Consider the following 27,814-nt stretch of genomic DNA (forward strand, 5'->3'; position numbering starts at 1 on the left):
GTTAAATTGTGAGCTTATATCTTGAAAATCGAGTTTTCATGTTAATCCCTTGGTTCATGTTTTTTTATGCAAATTTATCTTTGCATCCTACTATACCGCCAACATAGACTGTAAATATTTACTTCGTAACCGAAGAAGGACCATCTCAATCCTTTATTGAGCTCATAATCATATATTTCGATATCTTCAGACACGCAATCAAATGGGGCGTTTAGATGAAACCATAGCATGGTTTGCTCCTTTTTGTGGGTAGACCCTCCAACACAAGCGATTTTCATTACATCACCCTTGAGGAGCAATTTACTTTCACAGACACAGTTCCCATCTTGTGAAAACTATGGTAGAACCTAATCCCAAATCAATTTTTTTCTTATTCGTCTATACCCTATGACTCGAAGTGGGTGAAATATACCAACTAGATTGGTAGGCTTCAAATCTAGTGCCAAGGTAAGTTTAGCAATTTTTATGTTCAGGGCCATAACCCTATGGCACTGACTAGAATTCTTACAGATAAGTTAATTAATCATCGATGCCGAAAACTTGTACTCAATAAAACTTCATTCATATTTCGAAATAACTGTACTGTTTTATCTCTTCTAATAGCTATTATCAAACAGTGCTGCTCCCATTCTCAGTCACATCAAAAATGACACTGCCCCTGTGATGGCAAAGTTAATACTTTCGATGAAAAGAAATTCAATATAAATCTCTATACAAATTTTTATATATATATTATATTTATAATATATTTAATTCGTTAATAACGATATAGTTAATTTATTAATAATAAATGGAATCGATATAGAATGAGATTCGTTTAGTATTAACTTTTAATAGAAAAAAAGAAAATGGAGGTTCTGAGAAGCTTTAGAGATTTCAGAATTCGATAAATATTAGAATTGTAAGAAAGGTATTAGTTGAAAGCTTAATGTTACGACGGATTAATAATAGGCTGTAGAATTACTAACGTATAGACTATAATGGTATTATAGGCCTCAATAATTTAGCTATAATATACCAAGAAATATTAAGCATTTAAGGAAAGCCTCAAATATATATATAATATTAGTTATAAGATATTTTAGAAATTTAGAATACAATTTCCAGAATAATAAATTCTAGGAAAGATAAAATATAATAAGCAAGAAGGCTTCATTAGGATTAGTAATGTCTTAGAGAATTAATTTTAGGATAAAAGAATAAATTAGAATATCAAAAGTTATGGGATTAATATCCTGTAATAAACAGCTCAGGAATAATAGTGTTCCAGAAGCGACCAACTATTTTAATTGTTCAAATAAGATGAAGATTTATATAAGGAAATGGGTTTTATTATAATGTAGAGTTTTATGTTCAAGATAATAATTATTAGTTTTATTATTATAATTATAAGAATTGCAATTAGTTATAACCTTATCGAATTCCTATTTGAAATTTAGTTTAAACTACCTCGAAAGATCTCTAGACACTTCCACGTAACCCTAGAGGCAGCTCCCGTAACACTTAAAGGGGATTATTCATTTCATTTTCAATTTATTTTTTAATCAGAAGCTTTATTATTGTATTATGCTATATAGAATAGATTATTTATATATATTATTTATCTAGCTTTAATCTATATATTCATATTCATTTCAATTATTAATCGAATTCAATATGAATAAAGTATTGATTATCTTAAGCTAGAATTCAAATTAGAATTCAAGAATTTCATTAAGTCTTTTTGGAACAAAAATTTCTAATCATTTATAAAAAAAAAAGCCCTTTAATCAATATATTACTAGCTATCGGGGAAAAAGAATTTTTCAAACTATAGATTCATAGAAGTTTTTTTTTCTTTCTTATTTTTGAAATATATAAAATTTTAATTTTAACTTTTTAATCTTTATAAAAACCAGCCCTCAAACCCCCAATCCTCGCTACACTCGAAATTTGATTATAAATAATAATAATAATAATAATAATAATAATAATAATAATAATAATAATAATAATAATAATAATAATAATAATAATAATAATAATAATAATAATAATAATAATAATAATAATAATAATAATAATTTATAAACTTTATTAATCTCTTACTTCTAATTTATATAAAGATATTAGAAATATAATTAAATTTTAAAATCCTAAAATCTTATAACTCTCTTTTCTTTTCTAGATCTCTTCATTTATTCTCTTTTCTAATTCTCTTTTCTTGTTCTCTTTTCTTATTCTCTTTTCTTATTCTCTTTCCTTATTCTCTCTCTAGATCTCTTTCTTTATTCTCTCTCTAAATCTCTTTCTAAATCTCTTTCTAAATCTCTTTTTAAATCTCTTCATTTATTCTCTTTTCTTATTCTCTTTTCTTATTCTCTTTTCTTATTCTCTCTTTTTGTTACGACGGATTAGTAACAGGCTGTAGAATCACCAACGTATAGGCTATAATGGTATTATAGGCCTCAGTGATTCAGCTGCAGTATACCGGGGGACACTAGGCATCCAAGGAAAGCCTCAGGCATGTATATAGTATTAGTCATAGGATATCCTAGAACATAGGATACAGTTTCTAGAACAATAGATCCTAGAAAATATCGAATATAATTTTGCAAACTTTTCGCAAAATTATATTAGTAATACCCTAAAGGATTAGTCTCAGAATAAAAAGATAAGCTAGAATAATAAAAGTTATAGGATAAATATCATATAACTATAAAGCCGATTCGATTTGCCGATTCGACTTATCGATTCGACTTTAGGACGAAGATCTATATATAGAATAAGTTTTATTACAATATAAAGCTTCGTATTCAAAAGAACAATCATTAGTTTTATTACTATAATTACAAGAATTGTAATCAATTACAATCTTATTGAATTCCTATTTGAAATCTAATCTAAACTATTTCAAAAGATTTCTAAATACTTTTACATAATCTTAAAAACAATTCCCATAATACTTTGAATACTATTTCTATTTCAAATATCGATTTAATAACCAATCACTAATATAATATTCAAAATCATTATTACAAATCAATTTATTAAAGATATTAACAATATTAAAATAATCGATATTTTAAAGGAGATTATCATTAATAAAATACTTAAGATTATTTTATTAAATAAATATCAAAGTAATCAATAAAAGTTTAATATTTTCTTTTTATAATTTGAAATCTACTTTCGATTTAATGAAGATAAGTTTATTATTAAGAAATCTAAAAATATATAAATTGTATTATACCTTTGAAATGAAATAATCAAATAGATTCAATTATATTTGTATAATTATTTCGAGTATAATGATAAGAATTGTATACAATTCATTCAAATAATTTTTAATAATTTTGAAGGATTTAAAATAGAGATTTATAAAATTTTTGGAAATTTTAATAAATTAAAAATAATAAAAGATAAAATCTTCAATCTCAAATAAATAAAATTAATATTGAAATATACTATAGAATTTCGAAGATATACTAAAATAATTAAATAGAATGAAATTGTTATTATAAATCATTATTATAAGGAATTCAAATCAAAAATCAAATTAAAATTAAAAAGATTTATTAAAAATATAAATCTAAATGATTTAATTTAGAACTTTATTGAATTAAATAATCGTTTTTATAAATATCGATAAAACCAAAGATTATATAAATCTTAAAAAAACCAAAAACAAAAATGTTATTATAAGAATAAAGATAGATTATATTATAATTTATAAAGATATAAAAACCCTATAAAACTAAATGTTATATATTATATAAACGAGAACAATGATTTAGAAAAGAGATGAAAACAAAAAAACAATTTATATTTTGAATATAAAAAAGTAGGATATCAAATAATAGATTGCTAAAGCAAAAAGATAAAAGAAAAAAGAAACAACTTTAAATCTAAATTCGGTAAGAGCTAATTTAATATTACCTTTATAATCCCAAAAAACCTAATTAAATCCAAAGATATTAAGATTTTCATTATTAAGGAATTCTAACAATTATTAAAGAAATTATTATAAAATAAAAAGGATATAAATATAATAGATTTATAAAAACAAAAGTATTATAAAACCTCAATATCTTTTATAATAAAAGAAAATCATTAGAATAAGATAGAAACAGATTATATTAAAATAAACTAAATAACTTGTTATAAAGAATTCTATAAAACTTATTAATCAAATAAAAAAGCAATCAAATAGTTTTCTAAAAAAAGGAAAACAAAGAATTATTAGAATAATATAATATATAAGAATTTAACTTTAAATATAACTTTGTAAAAAATTTGTAAAATTATTCAATAATTAAATATTATAGAATAAATAGAATAGATATACTATAAGATTTAAATAAATGAATATATATAATTAATTATAATAGATTTAAAGGCTATAGGAAATTTTATTATATTAAAAACTATAAAATACTTGGAAATACTATTTCAAATAAAACAATATCTTTATTGATTATAATTAATTGATAGATAGCTAATAGGATTTAATAGAAAGATTTTGTAGAAAACAATTTCAGTATAAATGAGTATAATCTAATATATAAAGGTTATATAATTTGATATTGTATTATTAGATCAATAATAGATTATTTTAGGAATGTTATGATTGAAGATATATAATTCGAAAATAAATTGGATATAAGGAATTGTAATATTTGATTAATGCAAAAACGATTATAGAGATATATTAAAGGTATTTGTAAGATGTAATATATATTAAGGAAAGTTGAATACAAACAATATCGGTAATATAGGATATTCAATTTAGAATTCTTTATTAAAAATGAAGATCAATATATCTCCTTTATAAATATAGAAGTCAATAATACAATACGAAATTATAATTGAAATAAAAGAAAGATTTATAATATTAAAACAGTAACGTGGTTTAACACCGGGTCGCCAATATCACCGGGTCGCCAATATCACCGGGTCGCCATTGATTTTTATATACAAAAAACGTCTGTGTGTAACCGTGCACTTTCTTTATTTTTGAATATAATTTTATAAAATCTGAAAGTGTAAGATTTAATTATATAAATATTATAAAAATCTGATTATTTATTGGAAGTTTGAATTGATATAAAAGTTATTATTAAAACAATTTTTTTGTAACGAAAATCGTAACAATTTTGGCTTTTTTCGAAATATAATAGAAATATTAATATAAAAACTAGATTTTTCAATAAGTGATTTCTTATTATTATTTAATATTCTTTTTTTTAAAAAAATATAATGATTGGTTATTAAAATATGAATATTAAAAAAGACTTAGTTTTGGTATATTTTTGAAATGGCGACCCGGTGATATTGGCGACCCGGTGTTAAACCACGTTATAAGAAATATAAATATATTTTTAAAAAATTAGGGATCTATAAGGTTTTATTGGAATACAAGTTATGGGATTATAAGATAATATTAAAGGAAGGCAAAATATCTATATATATTCCAATTTATTCAATATTAGCTAATAAATTAAAAAAGCTTAAAGAATATATCAACAATAATTTAGCTAAAAGATAAATTAGGGAATCCGTATTCCAAATAATCAGTTCAATTATATGAATATCTAAAAAGAATAGATCCAATAGATTAATTATAGATTATAAAAAGCTTAATATATTTATTAAGAAGAATCAATATTCATTTCTATTAGTTATAGAATTAAAAGATTGATTAAATAGAATTATAATATTTATCAAAATAAATCTATATAATAGTTATTATTTAATTAAAATGAAGAAAGGTAAAAAATAAAAAACCACTTTCAAAACAAAATATAGATTATATAAATATCAAATTATACCATTCGAGCTAATTAATATACCAATTACTTTTATAAGGCTTATAAACAATATATTATTATAATATTTGAATATTTATTATATATATTATTTGAATGATATTCTAATATATTCAAATAATAAGATTCAATATATTAAAGATGTTAGTAATATCCTTGAAAATCTATTTAAAATAGATCTATTATATAAGTCAAACAAATATGAATTTTATATTATAGAAATAGAATTCTTGAAATTCATTATATCAAATCAAAGGTTTAAAATAAATAAGGATAAGGTTAAGGTAATACTCGAATGAAAACAGTCAATTATAATTAAGAAAGTATAATCCTTTTTAGAATTTATCAATTTCTATAGAAAATTTATTAAGAATTATTCAAAGATTATTATATTCTTAATTATATTAATCAAAAAAGATTAAGAAAATTTCGAATGGATTATTAAAATATAAAAATCATTCGATATATTTAAACAAATAATAACAAAAAAACTAATATTATTGATTTTTGATTCAAAAAAAGAAATCATAATAGAAATGGATTTCTCGGATTTCGTTATAGAAGTAATTCTAAGTTAATTAAATCAAAATAAAAAATATTAATTAATTATATTTTATTTCCAAAAATTATTATTAATTGAATTGAATTATGAAATATATAATAAAGAATTATTAATAATAATTGATATATTTAAAGAATAGCGAATATATTTGAAAGAATTGAAATATATAATATAGATATATATAGATTATAAGAATTTGATTTATTTTATTATAATGAAATAGTTAAATAGATAATAGATTAGATAATTGGAAACTATAGTTAATTACAATTTTAGAATTTTATATATTAAAGGATTAGAAAATATTAAAATTGATATTTTTAATCGAAAATTAAAATATTAAGAAAACAAAATATATAAGTTATATATTATATTTAAAAAAGATAGCGAATTATTAATTTATAATAATATATCTATTAAAAAATAATTATTTTAAAAAATAGATTTAATTATATTACAATAAGGATACTATTGTTATATATATATACAAAACAATAGAATCAAGATTTACTATAAAAAATGATATTATATATTCTTATAAAAAAGTATATATTCTAAATCAAATGATTAAGGAATTTATAATAGAATAATATAGATTACTAATATATGAATATCAAGGAATTGTAAAAACATTTATAAGAATATAAAAAATCAATTACTTTTTATAAATGAAAATAATAATTAAAGAAATTGTTAGAAATTGTAATATCTATATATAAAACAAATTATTACAACATTCTCTATATAATCAACTCCAAACCCCAAATATACCTTCTCAGTTATGGAAATCTATTACATAGAATTTTATAATTAAATTATTATTTTTAAAAAAGTTTATTATAGAAATTAAATATAATATAATATTCAATATAATAAATAGATTAACGAAATTTATATATATAATATTATTCAAAGAAATATAGAATATTAAGTAATTAATATATATATTTCTAAAGATTATAATAAGTATATATAAAATATTAAATAAGATAATCTTGAATTGAAATAAGTTTTTTATCTCAAAATTCTGAATTACTTTATTAGTATTTATAGATATCAAAAGAAAACTATCAATATCTTTTTATTTATAAATAGATAGTTAAATAAAAAGGATTAATTAAATAATAAAAGTATATCTTAAATGCTATATAAACTATCGATAAGATAATTGGGTAGAACTATTATTTATAATACAATTTGTATATAATATATCGGAAATGAAAACTATGAAAATCATTCTAGTATAAGTTAATTTTGAGTTTAATTTATAAATATATAAAATCTCAATATTATAAGAAATTAATATCGAATCAATAATAATATAAATTGAATAATTAAAAGATCTTCAAAAGTAATTGGCTTTTAATTTAAAATTTATATCTTTTAGAATAATAGTATATTATAATACAAAATGTAATATAAAATCTATATTTAAAAAAAAAAATAAAGTTTATTTGTTATAATGAAATATTGAAATCAAAAAATCAAATAATAAACTCGATTATAGAAAATTAGAATTATTTAAGATTAATAAAATAATAGAAATAATTAATTATCAATTGAAATTATTAGATATAATAATTATTTATTTAATATTTTATATATTCTTATTCGAATTAATATTATTAGGAGTGTTAAATATATTATTTATAAAAATTGAATTAGTCAATCTAAATATTATATATAATATTGAAATAATATTAGATTGTAAATATGTTAGAAATAAGATTAAGTATTTAATTAAATGGTTAGATTATTTGTATTTAAAGAATATATAAAAATTCAAGGATAATTTTAATTGTTTTAAAAAACTATAGATATTCTATTTAAAGTATTTATATCTGTTAATAAGGTTTCAAGTTTTGTTTTAGATAATTCAGGTAAAAAAGGGTTGAAGAAATCAAAAGAAGAATTACTAGGAGTAGATATAGTAATAACAGTTGTTGCTTTTTTCTTTGTATATTTCTTTTTCAATTTTTCTTTTTCCAATCTTTTATTCTTTTTAATTAAATCAAGCTCTTTTAGTGTATAAAGATTTCGATAAATCATTTCTTTTTTACATTTACAAAGGAAATCTTATTGATAATGTAAATAAAGAATTCAAGTTATTAATTCTTGGGATTTAGTGAAAAGAATTTACAATTCAATAAAAGCCTTTTCCTTTTTTAAGCGAAGTTATTTTTGTTATTGTTTCAAAGATTTATATTGAAAAGGTATTATAAATTCAGGGTGATAGTAATCCTTTTTGAAATGAATATATATGAAATAGTGTTTTAATAATTCTTTGTTTATTAAATAATTATAATTTGTTTAAAAATATAAAGTATAAGGTTTACATTTATTATTAGAACAGGCAATACAAGTAAATAAGAATGTAGAATTATAAATAGAAGTTATTTGAATAGAAGATATAATAAAAAGAAAATATTACATTCATTTATATTAAATATAGAAGAGAAGATATATTAATATAAATACTTAGAATAAATGCTAAACTAAAAAGAGAATAGTATTATAATAGATTAATAATAAACTATAGAATTATTAATATATAGATTATAATGGTATTATAGGTCTTAGTAATTCAATTGTAATATATTAAGGGATATTAGATATTTAAGGAAAACCTTAGATATATATATAATATTAATTATAGAATATTCTAGAATATAGAATACAATTTCTAAAATAATAAGTTCTAGAAAATATTGAATATAACTTTACAAACTTTTTGTGAAATTATATTAATAATATTTTAAGGGATTAGTTTCAAAATAAAAAGATAAACTAGAATAATAAAAATCATAGAATAAATATCATATGATTATAAAGCCGATTCGATTTACCAATTCGATTTATCAATTCGACTTCAGAATAAAGGTTTATATATAGAATGAGTTTTATTATAATATAGAGTTTCGTATTCAAAAAAACAATTATTAGTTTCATTATTATAATTATAAGAATTGCAATTAGTTATAATCTTATTGAATTCCTATTTGAAGTCTAGTCTAAACCACCTCGAGAGATCTCTAAACACTTTCATGTGACCCTAAAGGCAGCTCCCGTAACACTTTTATTCTCTCTTTTATTATCTCTCTTATTATCTTTCTAATTCTCTTTCTAATTCTCTCTCTTATTCTCTTTCTTATTCTCTCTCTTATTCTCTTTCTTATTCTCTTTCTAATTCTTTTTCTTATTTTCAGATTCTAATTCTCTTTCTAATTCTCTTTCTTATTTTCACATTCTAATTCACATTCTAATTCAGATTCTAATTCAGATTTTAATATTAAAAAACGTTTAAGGCAATTGTGTTTAAGGCATTTATACTCCTTACTTATTAATACACTTTTGAATATATCTCCTTGTAATTTAATCTATTCAATTTATTAATTCTATTATTATTATAAAGCTTATTTTAAAATTAATTAAATTATTAAAAAGCTTTCAATTGCTTTAATTTAATTATTTCTTTTTCAATTAAATTTCTTTTTTTTAAGGTTGTGTATTGAATTTTATGAAATCTATTATTCTATTTGATTGGAACAATCCTACTTTAGTGTTGATATATTATTTATAATTAATTAGAAGGGGGTTTCGGCTGAAACAATTTTGTTTTAGTATTGATATATTATTTCTCATTAATTAGAAAGGGTTTTATGAATTTACAAATATAAAAATGGTATATTATATAAATATATGATTATATAATATATCAATATTTTTCCATTTCGTTTGTTTTTATGAATTCAAGATATTATACTTGTAATTTAAAATTATACACAATTTTGCTTTGCATATATAGTTTTGCTTCGCATATACAGTTTTGCTTTCAAAATACAGTTTATATTACTAATCATAGCTTATACATTATAATTTAAAACCAGCAATCTCCACTAAGGTAGTTACATCTTTTTGCATTGAACAATATAGCTGAACTTACGTAATCCATACATCGGCGCTGTCATTTCCAACTCAAATGGCCTGTATCCCCTGTCTATATCCCGGAGTTGTTGTAAGAGGAACAGTATTAGTTCCATTTCGATTCTCACTGTGTGCCCTTCTGGCATTTGGAGCCTTTGATGGCAAAGCTTTGCTCAACAAGCCGTGAAAATAGACAATACAAGTGATCGAAGTGCTCGTGCAAGGTCTTGCATGTGATTAAAGAGTTTCTGTATATAGTGTCCCCTGTGTGTTGTAGGGTCTTGGTTACTCTGGGAATAGGGTGAATTGGGACTGCGATCGGCCGTGGTGGACTTCTGAATCTCTGATTGCTATGTCTGTGATTTCTCGCTGTGTTATGTATAATCTTGTAAACTTTTTCTAAAACGAAATTTACTAGGTAATCGATTGTGATGTTTGCTGGAAGAGCGATCTCTTGTTGTAGTCATTGTGAGTGGAAACTGTTGAAAAGTTTGCGTTTTATCGCTATTTATATACAGATAACGAAATCTCGGCTTAGGATCACAATTCCCTGCCGTCGTTCTTGGCTTTGTGGCCAGCTGTGATTGAAGGTGTGCTGACCTGACGTGCGGCGCGTTTCTAATTGCACGTCGTAACCTTCGCTTTCCTATGTGGGTTGCTATCTTGCATCTCCAAGCTTAGGTTTCTATCTTAAATTGATGTCAATCACTCCAAATGTTTGAGCTCGGGAACGCACGTAGTTGGTATGGTGTAGACCAGATTTGTGTAGCTGGGACGGAATGGTCACGGATACGTTTCTGAGGAGGGACGAGGACGTGCTCGTAATATGAGAGGAGGGCTTTTGACTGCGTATCGACAGTGTCAGAGAAGTCGGATACAGGGGCAGGAACGTGCTTGATGGGTTCCGGAATGCGAGTGATTGGTGACAATACACCAAGGGAACCAACAGGAGATTGTATCACAAGCTCTTGATTTGTGAAGTGCAAGCGTGGTGAACGTATTTAGTTGTTAGAAACCGAGTACATGAAGCAGTCAAGGTAAACTTCTGGCGCTTCCAAATCAGAAGGCATCAAGTGCTCGAAAATACCGACTTGGAAGACAACAGCGACGATTAAGCAGCATTGGTTGATTCAAAATCACAATCCGAATCAACTGTTGGGGCCTGGTAGAACATTTTAACGACATGCCCAGGTCGGGAAGTCGTAAGTGCTTTAACGTCACACCGCTGACGATTCAGTTTCCCGACGACGACGTACATTTCGACTGGGTAGTTTCATCGTTCACGTCAGAAAATTATTAGGTTTCGGGAACGAGATTAACGCCAATGAATTTTTGGTTAGATGGTGCATGATGAACCTTCGGCATGAGAGCGATGTTATGAGGACAGAGGGACAGAATTGAGAAGATTGGAGAATGGCTCGGAAGCCGTCGTCCTTTACAGGGCCTAATTCTATGGCGGAATCGCGAAGATGAATCCTGGGAACAACATCGTGTAACCACAGGAGAACAAGCAGAAGATGCAAGTCAGATTTTCTTTGCTGTCGAACGGTCTGATGAGTGCGTACACACGTCTCCAAACTCCGGGAATGACCATCTCGAAAACGACGAGATTTGTAACGGCGCTGCTTCCGCCACAAGCTGTGTTCATCTTGAGACCGGAAAGCTATTATTTGGCGCTAAGCTGATACACCCGAAGACCCAAAACTCCAACCAACCAATTAGAGATGACATTTGACTAAAATCATTGATCTGACCGAGAAGAGCCGACGGGGAGAGAAGCGCGTTTGAAAGTATTGTCTTCCTAAGGAACACGAATTGTGCATGCAAACCGGAATGAGTGACTGTCAGCATCAATTTGAGGGAAAAAGCATTCCGGATCGAGGACGAAAGGTTCCGGGATGAGTGCACTTGAAAACACAGCAAGTTGTATCTTCTTGGATTTTGCATTCGTGCATGTGGACAGCTTGGGAAATTCATTAGACTTGTCGATCTAAGATCTCCTGTAACTGTCTAATAACACGAGCAGACTGTTCTCCAGATGGCTTACTGGGCTTGTTTCCTGGATCATAGTTAACTGAATCCTCAACAGCAGCACAAGCTCTCTTCCGGGAAGGTTCTGCCATATACGCAATCAATTGAACTTCTGGATCATCCGATTCTGAGTCAGAATCAAATGGTTCCGGTAACACTGACCTACGTCGGTTCAGATGCGTGAATTGATGCGAAATAACCTTGTCCTTTCTGGCAGAAGGTTTGTGGTTTCCGAATACGCATTTGGGAGCGAAATCCTACTTAGGAACAATATTGGACTTATGATAAATGGAAGGATAGTTGAAGAGCAGCTCGGAAGAAACGTAATGTGAAAAAGGCTTGGTGTACCCCACCCCGAGAGAGCTTGAAGTGCTTGTAGATCATCTGCATTTGAAGTTGCGTTTGAGGAGGTTTGAGACAGCGTCTCAACAGGCGAAATCCGACCACCCGACATGAGAGGTTTTTGGTAGTGGGGACATATGTGGTCGGAAGAACCTTCCGGAACTACACCAAGTGTTGGGTAATATGAGGGCTTCTTATGGTTGGAAGTATGAAGCAGGTTCAAGTAAGTGATTTCCTCGATTTCCCATTGCTATATTATCCAAGTTGATTTAAGACCTTAAACTAATTCTTTGCATTCACAGTATCGCTCTTCAGCATCCGCTAGCGTTCCTGTCGACTTTCGGTACTCGAATGCCACCACAATGCAAATGACCGTTTCTTTATCTGACTGTGGGTATCACTTATCTGTGTCGAGGGTAGAGTGGTACTTTCAAGATGATATCATCCTTGCCGACTTGTGGTACTGGAATGCCACCAAAACACATCATCGATCTGTGGCAGAAGGCCAATCCAGTGTTGGATTCTATGTATCACTTGTCTATCTCCCTGGGAGATGCTGATAGAGGTGGAAAACCCTGTGCTAGTCCTTTTGCACTTGACGGTAAAGAATGATTTCCTTCGGAACTGCCGAAAAAGATACATTCTTGCCGACTTGGCATTGATTACGGGATCCCAGAAAGACTATCAGCCATATCCAGTCGGCTGGAACAGTCGCGACAAGTACCCGAATAACATCGATGTCGTGGCCGGTAAAGCATCCCGAGCTGTCCCACTCACAGAACCATATCACCCTGGCAATCAACCACCTCCTTGGTACCAGCAGCGATGGTAATATGAGACGGGATGATAGACGATCTTTGCTGTCGGTATTACAGTCAAACCATGGATTTGAGTCATTGAGACCAAACAGTGGTACTACAAATGTCGAATGTAGGTAGTCTCTTGAGTTCACCTGTATTTTTTGTGATCCACAGATTATATCACGTAGTTGTGATTGATAGATTAGAACAGTGTGCCATGAATAATATGCAATGTGTTATCTTGCCATCTAATTATTCATATCAACGTACCAGTTGGAACCACGGCCCCCAATCCTGCGAATAGCACTCGACCTTCGTTTCTAAGCACAGCTGCCCCATCAGTACTTTGTTGAAGCCTAGTGATAGTCGAGGTGAAGTTCGAATTCGAGGCTGAAATACTTCTTGAGGTAGTCAAAGTGGAAGCCTATGTAGAACTTCCTGTTGAAGCTCCTGTATTATTTATCGCTTTATCTCCAAATGAAACATCGAATGAGTTCCCCATCAAAACTGTCAGCTTTGCGCTTTTAACTACATTTGTAGCATTGAAATTTCCTCTAGTTTTTCCGGCTGTTTGAAGTGAAGCTAGACTCATGTTCATACCTGTCGTATTAAATAGTAGTTGAGTATATCTATGAGTAGTTGGCGCAATGTCTGGAGGATTTGGCTGTAGATATGTAGCGAATGCAGATGTGTTCTTTACGTTGATCAGTTCGTAGATTTTTTGACCTCCGATAGTCGTCGTGGTATTCGACGACGTGAGATCGGCTTGCATCCAGTGAAGAAATTGTGATGTATCACCTCCCACTTTTGCGGGTGGAATATCGGGATCAACCATCATTACTGCGTAGGTACCGCTCATTTTTGTGGCTGTACCAAGAATAGGAGCATAGGCCGTGTCTGAAAAGTTGTTAGCATACAGTCCCGATACAACTTAGGGAAAGGGGAAGAAGCTTACCGGCTCGTAACATTTGGATTCCATTTGTTGCAAGCTTAGAGCCATATGCGACAGTGAGATCATTAGTTGAAGATGGTTCAAACCCAGGTGGTGTGAAAGCTGATGCCCCGCCAGCGAGCGCAACAGTGAGTACAGAAACTATACAGAGCATTTTAATGGTAGTTTACGTTTTAGGTTGAATCAAAGTAATGGTAATTGAGAAATTAAGAGAATGACTGAGTTCATATAGAAGGGTTGAAAGACTGTTCTCGGAAGTATTAAATTGTCACATCACCGCCAAATTATAGAACTCAAAATGCCAAGCTTCGAGCTGACGACTCAATTGTGAAACAGCATACCAAGATTGTTCTGGAACACCATGCGTAGCGAATAGATATTCATCGGATATTTTAGCGATTCATAAGATAGACCAAAGTTTTCTGAAACTACCACCAGGTGTACCCACCGATCAAATTAATAAGCTTCCAAGATATCGAGGTGTAATACCTGAAAAATCATGACATGAAGTAATTAAGTTACCTAACAATGGGTCAATAAACCAGCCACGAATTAAAAAGTTACGAGAGTCAGTTGTATTATTTCGACTTTTATTCTTTGAATTTGAATCGAACGATTGAATTATCAAAAGGCTTCAATGGCCAATTTCGGTCAGATTTTTCTCCTAGAAATAGCCTGCATATTGCAAAATTACTCTGAAGTTCCAGAATAGAAGCTTAAGTGCTACCTAGTACCTATGGAGTTGTGCTCAGATCAATTGCATGAAGAGGAACCCAGAAGACATAGCAAATGCTTGAACACAAGGTCATAGCGCTATGTTGGTGGCAACTGCTAATTACCGGTTCTGGTGGATCGTCCGACGGTCTTCATCACGTGTCTTAACGTCTACAATAATGTCAAGAGTAATGCTGATACGTGACAACTAATATCAAGAGTCCCGAAACTCTGAATTGAAGAGATAAGACTTTATCACACGATGCTGTCGAGTTCTTGACCTATTGTATATCATAGTGTTGAGGAAGGGGTGACCTTCTATCGTAGTTGCGTCGGTCAGCTAGTTTCACTAGTTTCCGCGGCCAAAAACGGAAAACCACTACAGTCTGAGGAAGATAGCATACTTAGACGTGTAATACTGTTGATTGCAACGAATATAAAGTTACCTTTATGCATGCTTTATATATCTTAGAGACCCATGCCTGATGATTCGAAGAAGGCTCGCTTTATTTACAACTTCTGACTGTTTGGTGAGGCATTTTATGAAAAGCATATTAGGAGACTTAGACTTAACGAGTCTATAGAGTGTCGAATCTGCAACGTCTAGGTCAAGCATTGCATGCATTTTTAGAACAACACAGAGAAATTTCACGGAACTGCTTACCGGTCCTGTAACTAGATGGAATCATTCAAATAGAGAGTAAGCAGGAGAATCTGGCATCGTTCAAAGTTTTAATCCAGCTTCGCCCCATGAAGATCCATATCAGTTCACGTCTTTATCAAAGTGCATTGACGCTGCACAACTGGTCCTCTGTGCTCGTGAACCTAACAATGCCTATTTTCTTTCATATTTATATAAGGATGAATTTTCTAGTTATATTTTTGATAATAAATGCTCTTGCCACTAATTTTCACAGGAAATAGTTTATAGCTCTATACTGGAGAGTATGACTAGCTCCATGATGCCTCAAAAACTCCGCAGTTGACTTATAAAGTTGCTCTCTAAGTGTAGAAATATAAGAGAAGGGGTAGAGAAACTGAGCACTCAATTTTGCGTGAGTATCTGTAAGGATTGGTCAGACATATGGCCAATTCACTATGAATTTCGAGTTCCAAAGTTAATTCTCTTGGCTGACATCGGATCTCCGCATCTCGAGAAAATGACAAAGTGAGCGTCTTCAACCGTGCTTATATCTTCAGAAACAACTCGATGCGATTGGGCTACTTGTCTAAATATGAGGGCGTCGCCGTTACGCACTCGCTGCTGCTGGATTGCGTCGTCGGCTGATATGCTTGCTCAGTTCTGCGAACTATTCTGTTAAAAGTTTGGTATTCTATGTTCCTGAGTAGATCAAGTCCGACGGTCATTATATAGGGTATATTGGTCACATTTAAAGCTCAGAAAAATGATTAGTTGTTGTTATCCGGCGTCATCACTTGAAGCAATGTCAAGATCATGACGTAGTCTGAAAATCCCATCTTTGCTAATCTCAGTCACACACCTCCTCTTTCATGAACTCACAGACGTTGAATAGGGATGTTCAGGGTCTACAAAGTGATATTGATCCCATAGACTGAGACTCACACTTTGTTTTCGAAAGCCAAATCACAAATGAAAAAGACTCCACCAGAAGGGTCCTTGGAGAGAAAGAAAGTGCCGAATGGATACACAGCTTTCTGTAATTGTAAAATAGTACAGCAAGACAGAGCAGAAGTAGATTATGCATGATAGTTAAGTTCCGTTACGTAATGAACTCTGAAACCCCCGGTCAATGATGACCTTCCCGAAGCCACATTCTGCTGGCCATCTAGAAGCCATGCTCAACACTAAGATTACCACAAGATACAAACGTTGTGCAGGTGGTGGTGACCCCCCTAGACATGAAGAAGAACAGGACGGGGCAAAGGAGTTAGAGTGCTTTCTCAAGACCCTGGTAAGTTGCATGAAAACCCTGAATATAATAATATGGAGACTCGGACCCCCCCCCGGTCTTCCATTGACACAAAAACGGTTTATACAATAAGCGACAACATGGAATCCGATTTATCGCGGCATCAGAAATACGTGCTTTGTTTTAGTTGACAGGCCTGAAAATATAAGAAACCCAGTAACCCAGTATTTACATCTAATTCTTCAATACTTATTCTTCTGCTTCGGCAACTCCAAGAACCATTCCTCCGTCTGGGTCATCAACCTTCTCGCCTTCCGGAGGTTTCCCTACCTTGGTTTCCTTCTCAACCTTCTTAGCTTCATCCAGGATCACCTTAACCACGGGTTAGGGCTTAGCGTTGAGCTTCCCAACGTTCACCTCCTTCCCCGAGGCAAGCCAACTCGGGTCAATAAATGACTCCCTTATCTCAGCAAAGCCCTTCTTCATGTCTTCCCAAATGATTGCGTAAACTGAACTCCGGGGGCCCAGAGGCTAAGTTCATTCCAGAATGCCTCCTCATCTTTGATTGCAGTCCAAGTCAGGGAGAATGCAATGGCCATAAAGGGACCTGGGCCAGGGATCCACCCAATAGCGAACACCATTGCATTCTTGGTGAAATTTTCTATCCAGAAAGTTTTTTCGACAGACTTCCACATCAAGTCAACCCTGTTATGAGCTTTCTGGATAGCTAGCCAACTAATATCATCGGCATCTCTGTAAGACTTGCTCACTGACACCGTCTTCACCCAATTGTCAGGAACAATTCTAATGAGCTTTCCTGAATAAGGGTTAACTTTGCGGAATTGACGGGGAATACTGAGCAACTCCACAAGCCCGGTGAAGTCTAGTCCAAGGGTCCGATCCTTCTTTATGCCGAAACCTGTCAACTTGTCGGTCTTATAATCCTCAAACTCCGAACCAGCGTGCCAGACGGGCACGGTTCGATCTCTGGCGAAGTTAATCTGCACCCAAGTACTAAGGTCCGGGTAGTCTTCTGATGCCGAATACGCGATTGGAATATATATAGCGCGAACATGTGCCAGCAGCTGCAGTATAAGAAAAATTAGAAAGGCCGAAAGTGAGTAGATAGGAAGATAGGAGCATACTAACATCAATCCAAACCCATCTCTCATCCCTTGTAGGCATTGGCAAAACCATGAAGAAGAACTTATCAGGATGTCTGTAAATCTATAAACCTACTCTCCTACAGCATCACTCAAGCTTACCTCGGCAGAGTCTCCCCATTCATAGTTCCGAAAGCGATTACCATTTGTGCAGAGATTGTGTTCAACGAAGTAGTCATTTTGTTAATGACAAAGGGAATATATTATTATTATAATGTGTATAATGAACATTTGCACAGGGATTTATATTGAATTTCTTTTCGTCGATAATATTAACTTTGCCACCACAGGGATAGTGCAGAATGACGGAATCTACATAAAAAAGAGATTTCAATCTGAGCAAAATCAAGAAGACCAGGTGTGAAAGAGACAGAGCAAGATACAATGAGCTCGTAATGTTTTGGTTGGCTTTGGAGTCTTTTTCTTTGGGCACTATTCTGTGGATCTGTAACTGCATTTGTTGGACGGATCAAAATGTTGGAGTTAGCACCTTCGTTATCACAGGACAGATTAGTCACCTGATTTGTTCTACGCTAGAAACTTATTAGCTTCGAGCTAAAATAAGCAATCGAGGACGCGTCTATCTCTATTAATATGTACAGCAAATTACTCTTATACCCCTCAAATATCATTTAATTATTCTCATACCCTAAAATTTAGAAATAATTTACTATTATGCTTTTTAAATTCTATGATAAAATCTATAATAGATTCTATAATCAAATGAATAAATTCTAATCTTTTGAAATTAGATTCTATATTTGAAAAAGATACAAAAATTATAAATTATTTTATTATAGAATCTACTTATCACGGGGCAAAATATAGGTACTAGGTAAGATGTATGATATTCTACAAGAATGAAAGAAGGCGCTGGATGAGCGCCGACTATATAGGGTATGAATGCCTAAGGCATCCACAAGACTACGCTGTTGAACCCGTGACACTACTCTATTATTATCTATTATAGAATCTATACTTTTAATTATAGAATCTATCCTTCCATTACCTATTATAGAATCTATATTTTTAAAATCTAATCTAAAATGATTAGATTCTATAATTTTAGATTAGATTCTACAATAGATTCTATCATAAAATCTAAAAGGCATGAGAATAATTTTTTTTCAAATTTTAAGGCATGAGAGTAATTAAATGATATTTGAGGGGTATGAGAGTAATTTGCCGTAATATGTATGGATGTAGCGTATATCCTCAATTTTATTACCCTAGCACCCAAATACTTTGAGGCGAGAAAAGCTTTGACTCCCACGTGGCAGCAGTTAAACTCATGTTCTGGGGCGCTGTGACGCGCCAAGACAATGCCGTTGCGAGGAGAGAATCGATAATTAGCAACACACACATTTCGTGCTAATCTGCAAAGCATTAGCGGCTTCTCACATTTCAATTTGACATGGGTTCATTAGTCAGATACCGGATCAAAACAACCAACAGATCATATCCGGTAGTAAGTAGTTTCAATATAATGAAAATATTTTGTGGCACAATTGTGTGGCCGGTTATTTCCGGGAAAGCTATATTTCAGGGATATTAATAGGTCCGGGGAATCTTTCTTATCCTCTTCCGGCACCACAATCGTCTTACTATGCATGAACAAGGTTGTCATCTGTATTAGATTGGTCATTGCTACACAATGCTGTTCAATAATATAGAATGAGGCACGGCTTTCAACCACCTGGCAAGACAGTGACACTTTAAATGCAAGTTCTCCTAAATTAAATTATTTCAAACTATTGGGAATTGCAAAGTAAAGCTTCCCAGTACCCTGTTGAGTTTATTTAGCATATGTTCGGAGATACTCGGCAACTGCCAAAAGGCTGTGCCGCACTCCTCTCCTTCGAAGCTACTTTACGCCATTCCCGTTCCACCCCATTAACAATTTTTGTCAAGTCTCATACTATCGATTTCTGAATTTAAAAATGGTTAACTCTGTTCCCATTGAGGACAGTGGTCTCTCTGCACGTTCGCGCCCTAAGGTAGCAGCATTTATACCGGTGCTAAAAAATGTTGACAAGAACTTTGCGGTTGGGTCAGAAATTGATGTGGATATGGCCATTGGCGAGAATTGGCTTATCCGACAGCCATTGATTGGCATATTCAAAAAGGCTCTTAAAGATATCGCCGAGAAGGTATGAGATTCTCAAGCGTGCTGGCGGCTTATTTGCCAACAGGCGTCCTATTTATCCGCCTTATACATACAATATCCAAACTAATTGCCAATGCTATCAAGGATCTCAACTATCCTCTTGGAGTAGGTGGACCTGCTCAAGTACTTGCTGCTTTCGCCTCGTTCTTCAACCAGTTTTTTTCTCCGTCCATTCCAATCGAGCCAGATCATGTAGTTACTTTCTCCGGTGCAAGTACATGCCTGGATGGCTTGCTCTATGCAATCTGTGATGAAGGGGATAGCATTATCCTACCGTCACCTTTTTGGGGTAGGCTTTTTCTTTTCATGTTTCTTTTCCGTCGGAGTCATACCTATGCTAAATTTCTACACGTGGACCACTCTGACAAGAACTAGCCGGCTATGTTCCATTTACCAAGTTTCGCGTCGATGTCAATATTGTCACCACGACAGATATTCCATGGCGTTCTACCACATCTATCGATATTGTCGCTGCGGTAAAGAAAGCATACTTCAGTGCACAAGACACCACGCGAATCAAGGCATTGCTTATGGCCAATCCACACAATCCGACTGGACACTGCTACTCCGCATCTGTGATCCGTGAGCTGATGGTGTTCTGTAAAGACAATGGATTGCATTATATATCGGATGAGATATTTGCTATGTCTTCTTTCAGAAGAGAGGAAGAGGGCCAGTTTACCTCCACACTTTCACTCATTAGTGACAATAAAGAAAGCCCTATGGATCCGAGTCGTCTACATGTGATCTACAGCATGAGTAAAGACTGGGGATCACCAGGTCTAAGAATGGTAAGTTGTCAAAAAAATTCTTGCTGTTGCTTTTCGCCCACTTTTACTCCTCAACACTTTACCCATGTTCCTTCAGATGTTCTTTTCTGATGAAGCTTCAGGCCTGCCTCGTTTCTCCACGTAATCGTCCTGTTCTCGAAGGCAGTTGGATCTCCAACTACATGCAGACGTCCAATCTAAATAATCTTTGTGTCATGGCTCTCTTCCACTCTCCCAGCCTTCCATCTATTATTAATTCTCTCAAACATCAACTCACACGTAACTACGGATGGCTTACGGAAGCACTGAATAGATGGGAGATCGAATACATACCTACTCATGCTGGATTTCATGTCTTTGCAAGGTTAGCTAAAAATGCGCAAAGTTGGGGCGATGAAGCTGCAGTTGTTAAACAATTATTTGATGCAGGTGTCATGGTGGTTCCTGGCAAGAATTTCGGAGGTGTTGATGGAGAATTCGGCTGGGTTCGTCTATCGTTCTCAATTGAAGAGAAGAAATTGCGGGATGGATTATGGAGAATTGGGCAGACTTTAGGCTTCGAAAGCAATAGGGAAAGGATTCAATAGGTCTTTTATGGTGTTTAAACTATGGATTATTTGATTGGTTAATATTGAAATTCGCTATATAGAAGGCTTCACGACAGTACCCAGATTTGTATGCTCCAATTGAAAACTGATCATTGAAACCATGTAAGTGCATTCAAAACTATTTTGAAATAAGAAAAGAACATCAAGCTTCGAATTCTAGTATCATTCCTTAGTAGCTGGCCTCCATCTGCTCGATTTAACAACAGAGGCCCCTATTTGAATCAGACTTGCTCCACCCATAATTTCGAAGATTACGATATCGGATGCAAATTCTCCAGAAATCCAGGTGCAAAGTTCTACTTCTAACCAAGAGTCAACCCTAACTCCTATGTACCTGATATTAACGCTTTATTTAAAATTAATTCAAATTTAGGGTTTTTAAAGTCTTTTATATATATGATTATATTTTTATAATTTTGAGAAAATTTCTGATTTAATAATGCTTTTTTTATTTTGCTAATGTTTTTTCTTATTAAGTTTTATTTTTAGAATTTTATTTAATATTAACTAATATTTCGTTTAATATTAAAACTTGTCAGAAGTAGACAGCAAGTTGAACATACTACTATATTAGTAGAATGTATATTGTGTATATTGTGTATATTGTCACTATGTAAAGAGCAGAAAGCTTGGAAGAAGAATCTAATATAGTAGTGTGTACATGCCACACACATGCTAGACATATGTCTAATTATTATTCCTAACTCCTAACTCCTATACACCTGGTATTAACGTTTTATCTAATATTAACTCAAATTTAGGGTTTTAAGGGTCTTTTATATATATATAATTATATTTTTATAATTTTAAGAAAATTTGTGATTTAATAGTAATTTTTTCATTTTGCTAGTGTTCTTTCTTATTAAATTCTATTTTTAGAATTTTATTTAATATTAATTAATATTTCGTTTAGTTTTGAAGCTAGTTTATTAAAAATAACTTTTTTGAATTTTTCAAAATAAATCGAATTGAATAATATATATTTTATTTAAATCAGGCTTAATTCGTTTTTGATTTAGAAAAATTAGAATTTCTTAATTTTTAATAAAACTTATTTAGAATTTGAAAACTTAAAGGTTAATATTTTCGAAAAAGCTTTAATATAGTTTTTATTATATATATATAAATTTTTATTTTTATTTCTAAGATTTATCTGTTACGGGATAAAACGTGACCAGCTCAATTAGACATATAATAATGGATTCTTCGGATCTATTACATACTGAATAAACCTTATATATGTATAAATTATATAATTTACATAATTATAAAAAGACAATGAAAAATCTTAATATTATAATATATTAATTGATTTATTATTATTATTTATTCTAACAATTCTTTTTATTCTTTAAAAAAAAAAAAAATCCATTAATTAATTTAAACAGCGAATCGCTATCGATATTATTATAATTTCTATAAAAAGAATATTTAAAAGAAATAATAAAGAATTCCCTAATGCAACCCCAAATTAATCAAAAAAAGATATCGAAGAATTTCTTCAAAATAATAATAATAAAAATTAAATAATGAAACAATAACAATCTATTAATATAAATAATTAAAACTTTTAAAAAATGATTATTAATATTTAAACAATAATACAATAATAAATTGATATTGTAAATAATTTAATTCAAAAAAAGATATTTAATAAAATAATAAAAGAAATAAAGAAAATAAAATAGACTTATAAAAGAATTATAGAATATAATTTATATACTTTCCCCCCAATCAATAATAATGATATTATAATTCCATTATTATCGATCCATCAGATTATTATATTCAATTAAAAGAAATCTTTAAAATTATAAAGATTAAAGAAATATATAAATAAGAATATTGAAAAAATTAAGGATTTCTTTTTTTAAATAAAGATTATATTTCGAAATAATAATAGATATTATTTTTTAATAAATAAAAAGAAAATCGATTATATTATTTAATATTTTAAAAAGCAATCTCTATTAATATAATATTAATATAAAAACGAATTAATCAATATTAATCTAAATTAATTTGATTTTAAAAAATATGTATATAATTTTATTATAAATAAAGGGAATCGATAAGAATAGTCTATAATAGAATATCTCTCTAACTCTTATTACTTACTTAACTTATTTCAGTATTGTTAAGTAGAAGGATTATTACTGAAGATCTTATTATTATAGGTTTTACTTTAGGATACCTTCTAAAAAACCTTTAAATCAACTTTTAATCAAAATCTTATTCTCTACTCCCTCGAATATTATAACTTGTAAAGATGAATTACAACACTCTCTATCTCTCTAATAATCAACCGGAAGAATATCTCTATAATTAAGTATTGAGATATTCGAATCTCTATCTTTGTAATTAGATATTTATATAACTTCTGAACTCTTAGAAATAAACTTTACTACTTCGGATAAGCGATGTATTTCAGCTGAGTTTTTCCAATAATACTATTATGACCTAGTTATATATAGATTAAGGGTATTAGGCTCAAAAGGTAGCTACCTATAATCGGAGAGCTAATCTGTTATATCTAGATAATATACTATATATACCAACAGCAGTAAAGATACTTATAGATTAAAGAATACCTTATAGAATAGATATTTTTTAAAATAAAGAGTATTCTAGAGAAATAATATTTATTATTATAAAGATATCTAGAATAAAAATAATATCTTTAATAGAATCTTCAATTATTAGAATACATAATGTCAGGAGTGATTCACTTTCCCATTAACCCATAAAAGTATAAAATATTCCAAATGCTTTTGAAATAGTAAATCTATTATATATATTTAATTAAATAATCGTTTCTTAATATTCATTTCCATTATATATGAATCTATTCAATATATATCAATCAAAAGGGAATTAGCAATTTTATAAATATAGAATTCTATAAATATAGAATATTAAAAATATAATAGTTGTAATTAAATTAATTACCGAGATTGAATTCAAAATACAATTATCTTTATTCAAATTTATATAAATAAGAATCTCAGAATAAGATACCTTTAACATAGTTTATCAGTGTGCAGGTTATATCAGTATGCGGATCACTTTCACTTCAATTCATTTTTTCAAATTTATATTATTCAACAATTATTGAATCAATTAATTAAAACTATAAAAATTATAATAATCTAAAATCTATTATATTATTTTAATAAATTCTTACATTATAATCTATCTTTCCATATTGTAAAAGAGTAGAAGGTGGTAATGGTCACACAAGAAAGCCTTCGCATATATTAAGCATAAAGTAAGTGGCTATATATAGTAAAATGGAATAAATCACTACATCGCGATAACAAGGTGAAGAAAGCAATAAGAGCTGAGCACTCAATTCTTCAGGAAACAACTTTAGAAGGTAGAAAATTCGATAATATTTTTAGATCTATAAAAGTGAAATTATAAATACTAAATGTTGGTAATACGTGACTCTAAAGTCATATATTTTCACTCTCACAATATTTACTACAATATCGATTAAAAGATACTTTCTTATTAGAATTCCTCCCTTTTTGATACTTATTATATTGAATCTGAATATCAATCTTTTATTAAAATAATATATCAAAAGCTTTTTGTTTAGTAAATACTTTTCTTTATTGTAATTGAGTTTTTTTCGCATATCGACATTTGCTTAATACTTCATTTGTTATCCGAAATATACAATTCTTTATATTTAAAAGTATATTCTTATAAGCTAATTTCTTTGTATTCTTAATTAAAGCTAATATAATTTTGAATATAGATATAGGAGAATTTGATTAATGATAAGTTATTCAAGATTTAATTAATATTGATTGAGAAAGAGTTTTTATTGGATTATAAAAGGTTTGAAAGATTTATTGATTTAAATCAAAAGAAAAAGGGGTAGATATACAAATATAAATATCTAATTTCGAGAATACAGTTTTAGAATTAAATAGGATTAAATCTGTTTTTCGAAACTCTGTTTTCATATTCTAAAAAGTAATTGATTTCTTGTATACAATTTTAAAAGCTATAAAAAATTCAACCTTTGAAATATATTTGATATATATCTTAATAAAAATATTAATTTGATTTCTATATAAACATTTCAGATTATTAAAATAATTAATATCAAATAATTGAATTAAATGATTTAAATGTAATAATAAATATAAATATATAATATTATTCTTTTTACAATATATTTGAAAAGTTATTAATTTATAATTTTTATATCCATCTAATATCAATATTCGATATTTACTCTTTCTTCGATTCTTAATATACTTATCGAAATGTTTTAATTATTCTAAACTCATTTCATTATTCATTCATTTATTAGATATAAATTTAATAGTTCATTTTATAGGAAAATCAATTTCGATATATCAATTGGAGAGATGGATTTATTTTTGGATTATTAAAAATAAGAAAATAATTTCATCTTCTCTATTTCCGTATATTATTATTATAGTCTATTTTCGATTGCTTAGTTATACTATTTTACTTTTATTATTTCATTCAATATTAGTTATTATCATTATTATATATATAATCTCCATTATAAAACCTGTTTCATTGAAATTGTAAAAATCTTTATTCAAAATATTATATTTCGCTTATATATTTACAATTAATTGAAACCACTCTTTAATAAACTTAAAATTCTTACAAAAAATTCTTTAAAAGTTATAAATACAATTAAAACACATCTTTAATTCGATTTAATATTTTACAAATCGATATATTCAGAACTTCCTAATACATTCTGTATCCTTCAACTCGAAAATATGATTTGCTATATCTTTTACATTTTTGAATTTAAATAGAAAATCTTTCGAATCTATATCGAATATATATTTAGAAATGATATTCTCTTTTAATTCTAAAAGATTATAAGATTTAAATCGATATTCGAAATGGGAAGTAATACTATTAATTCTATATTGTAATATTGTATTCGAGATATTATATATCTTTATAATCTTTTGAATATTTGTTTTTTTGTTTTTTTGAATAGCTTCAATAATAAGGAATATACAAACTTCTTGATTATTCGAATTCATTATTGATTGTTAATAAAAACACATATTGAAAAAGAAAAGAATGAATTGAGATAAAAGTGACCCATACACTAATATAACCTGCACACTGATAAACTATGTTATATCTAAAATACAATATTAGAAGTAATTTACTTTTCTATTGATTTATAAAAGTATAGAGTATTCCAAATGCTTTTGAAATAGTGAATCTATTATATATATTCAATCAGATGATTGCTCCCTGACATATAATAATATAGTTATTCTAATTATTCTGATTGGTTTAGCTCACTAAAATAATTAGGATAATTGGAATAATAGAGAATAAAGATCTATATAATTTAAACAGTTTTCCTTAAGTATATATAGCTTCGTATTCAACTTAAATTACTACTTATTATCTACTATTATATTACTATCGATTCCCTATATAATTATTTTCAATAATAAATCTATAATAATACTATTAGTTCTATTGACTACTAGTATCTTATAACCTGACCACTTCTATATAACTCAGAAGACAAGTATTCGTAATAGGGATGTAGATGTGATTTTAGGTCTGCAAGTAACCTGAAACAGAGAGGTAAGGATTTTAAGATTAAACCAAAGGGTCTATATCAAGAACCTAATTGCCAGGTTCAAGTTTAGAGAGGCTAAACCTATGAACCTCTTTATAACGGACCGGAATACCCTAATTAAAGGGGTTGAGAATAAGCCTCCAACTGATCAAGCTCTATATTAGAGCACTATAGGAGGCCTCTTATAGTATATTAAGGGCACTAGACCTGATATTGCTTACATAGTAGGGCAGCTAAGCCAGAATTATAGTATACCAGCAACTAGGTACTGGAATACTGTTCTATAGGTGCTTAGGTACCTAATTGGCACCCAGGGCTACTGCCTAGAATATAGCCATATAGGGCAAGGAAAGCCTATATTATAGGGGTATTATGACGCCGATTATGCCGGTGATACCACTGATCGAAGGTCGATTTCAGGGCACCTATACCTATTACTAGGCAGCCCAGTTACCTGGAATTCAGTGAAAC

General features: G+C 29.7%; 3 protein-coding genes across 3 annotated transcripts; 1 reads left to right on the forward strand and 2 right to left on the reverse strand.

Annotated features, from left to right (window-relative positions):
* Window positions 1–13,693: 13,693 nt before the first annotated feature.
* On the reverse strand, window positions 13,694–14,643 carry BCIN_16g05195 (hypothetical protein). The gene is made up of 2 exons (XM_001545434.2): window positions 14,422–14,643; window positions 13,694–14,363 (listed from the first exon to the last, which is right to left on the reverse strand). The coding sequence occupies exons 1-2, from the start codon at window positions 14,570–14,572 to the stop codon at window positions 13,891–13,893; spliced, it is 624 nt and encodes a 207-aa protein (XP_001545484.1). The 5' UTR covers window positions 14,573–14,643; the 3' UTR covers window positions 13,694–13,890.
* Window positions 14,644–17,078: 2,435 nt separating this feature from the next.
* Window positions 17,079–18,534, reverse strand: BCIN_16g05196 (hypothetical protein). Its single transcript, XM_024698248.1, has 3 exons — window positions 18,290–18,534; window positions 18,174–18,243; window positions 17,079–18,109 (listed from the first exon to the last, which is right to left on the reverse strand). The coding sequence occupies exons 1-3, from the start codon at window positions 18,364–18,366 to the stop codon at window positions 17,507–17,509; spliced, it is 750 nt and encodes a 249-aa protein (XP_024554065.1). The 5' UTR covers window positions 18,367–18,534; the 3' UTR covers window positions 17,079–17,506.
* Window positions 18,535–19,870: 1,336 nt separating this feature from the next.
* BCIN_16g05198 (hypothetical protein) lies at window positions 19,871–21,821 on the forward strand. The gene is made up of 4 exons (XM_001545437.2): window positions 19,871–20,337; window positions 20,439–20,643; window positions 20,730–21,145; window positions 21,247–21,821. The coding sequence occupies exons 1-4, from the start codon at window positions 20,128–20,130 to the stop codon at window positions 21,709–21,711; spliced, it is 1,296 nt and encodes a 431-aa protein (XP_001545487.1). The 5' UTR covers window positions 19,871–20,127; the 3' UTR covers window positions 21,712–21,821.
* The last annotated feature ends 5,993 nt before the right edge of the window (window positions 21,822–27,814 follow it).

The sequence above is a fragment of the Botrytis cinerea genome, chromosome 16 (genome assembly GCF_000143535.2).
Source record: "Botrytis cinerea B05.10 chromosome 16, complete sequence".
In the NCBI taxonomy this organism is placed as follows: domain Eukaryota; kingdom Fungi; phylum Ascomycota; class Leotiomycetes; order Helotiales; family Sclerotiniaceae; genus Botrytis; species Botrytis cinerea.

What these genes read in the sequence shown, in the direction of transcription:
- BCIN_16g05198 (XM_001545437.2), top strand. Translation starts at nt 20,128, where the DNA reads ATGGTTAACTCTGTTCCCATTGAGGACAGTGGTCTCTCTGCACGTTCG. An exon ending in CCTACCGTCACCTTTTTGGG is followed by an intron (nt 20,644 to 20,729) that starts GTAGGCTTTTTC and finishes GACAAGAACTAG; the next exon opens with CCGGCTATGTTCCATTTACC. An exon ending in GATCACCAGGTCTAAGAATG is followed by an intron (nt 21,146 to 21,246) that starts GTAAGTTGTCAA and finishes ATGAAGCTTCAG; the next exon opens with GCCTGCCTCGTTTCTCCACG.
- BCIN_16g05195 (XM_001545434.2), bottom strand. Translation starts at nt 14,572, where the DNA reads ATGCTCTGTATAGTTTCTGTACTCACTGTTGCGCTCGCTGGCGGGGCA. An exon ending in AATCCAAATGTTACGAGCCG is followed by an intron (nt 14,364 to 14,421) that starts GTAAGCTTCTTC and finishes ACAACTTTTCAG; the next exon opens with ACACGGCCTATGCTCCTATT.
- BCIN_16g05196 (XM_024698248.1), bottom strand. Translation starts at nt 18,366, where the DNA reads ATGACTACTTCGTTGAACACAATCTCTGCACAAATGGTAATCGCTTTC. An exon ending in AATGGGGAGACTCTGCCGAG is followed by an intron (nt 18,244 to 18,289) that starts GTAAGCTTGAGT and finishes ATAGATTTACAG; the next exon opens with ACATCCTGATAAGTTCTTCT. An exon ending in AGAGATGGGTTTGGATTGAT is followed by an intron (nt 18,110 to 18,173) that starts GTTAGTATGCTC and finishes CTTATACTGCAG; the next exon opens with CTGCTGGCACATGTTCGCGC.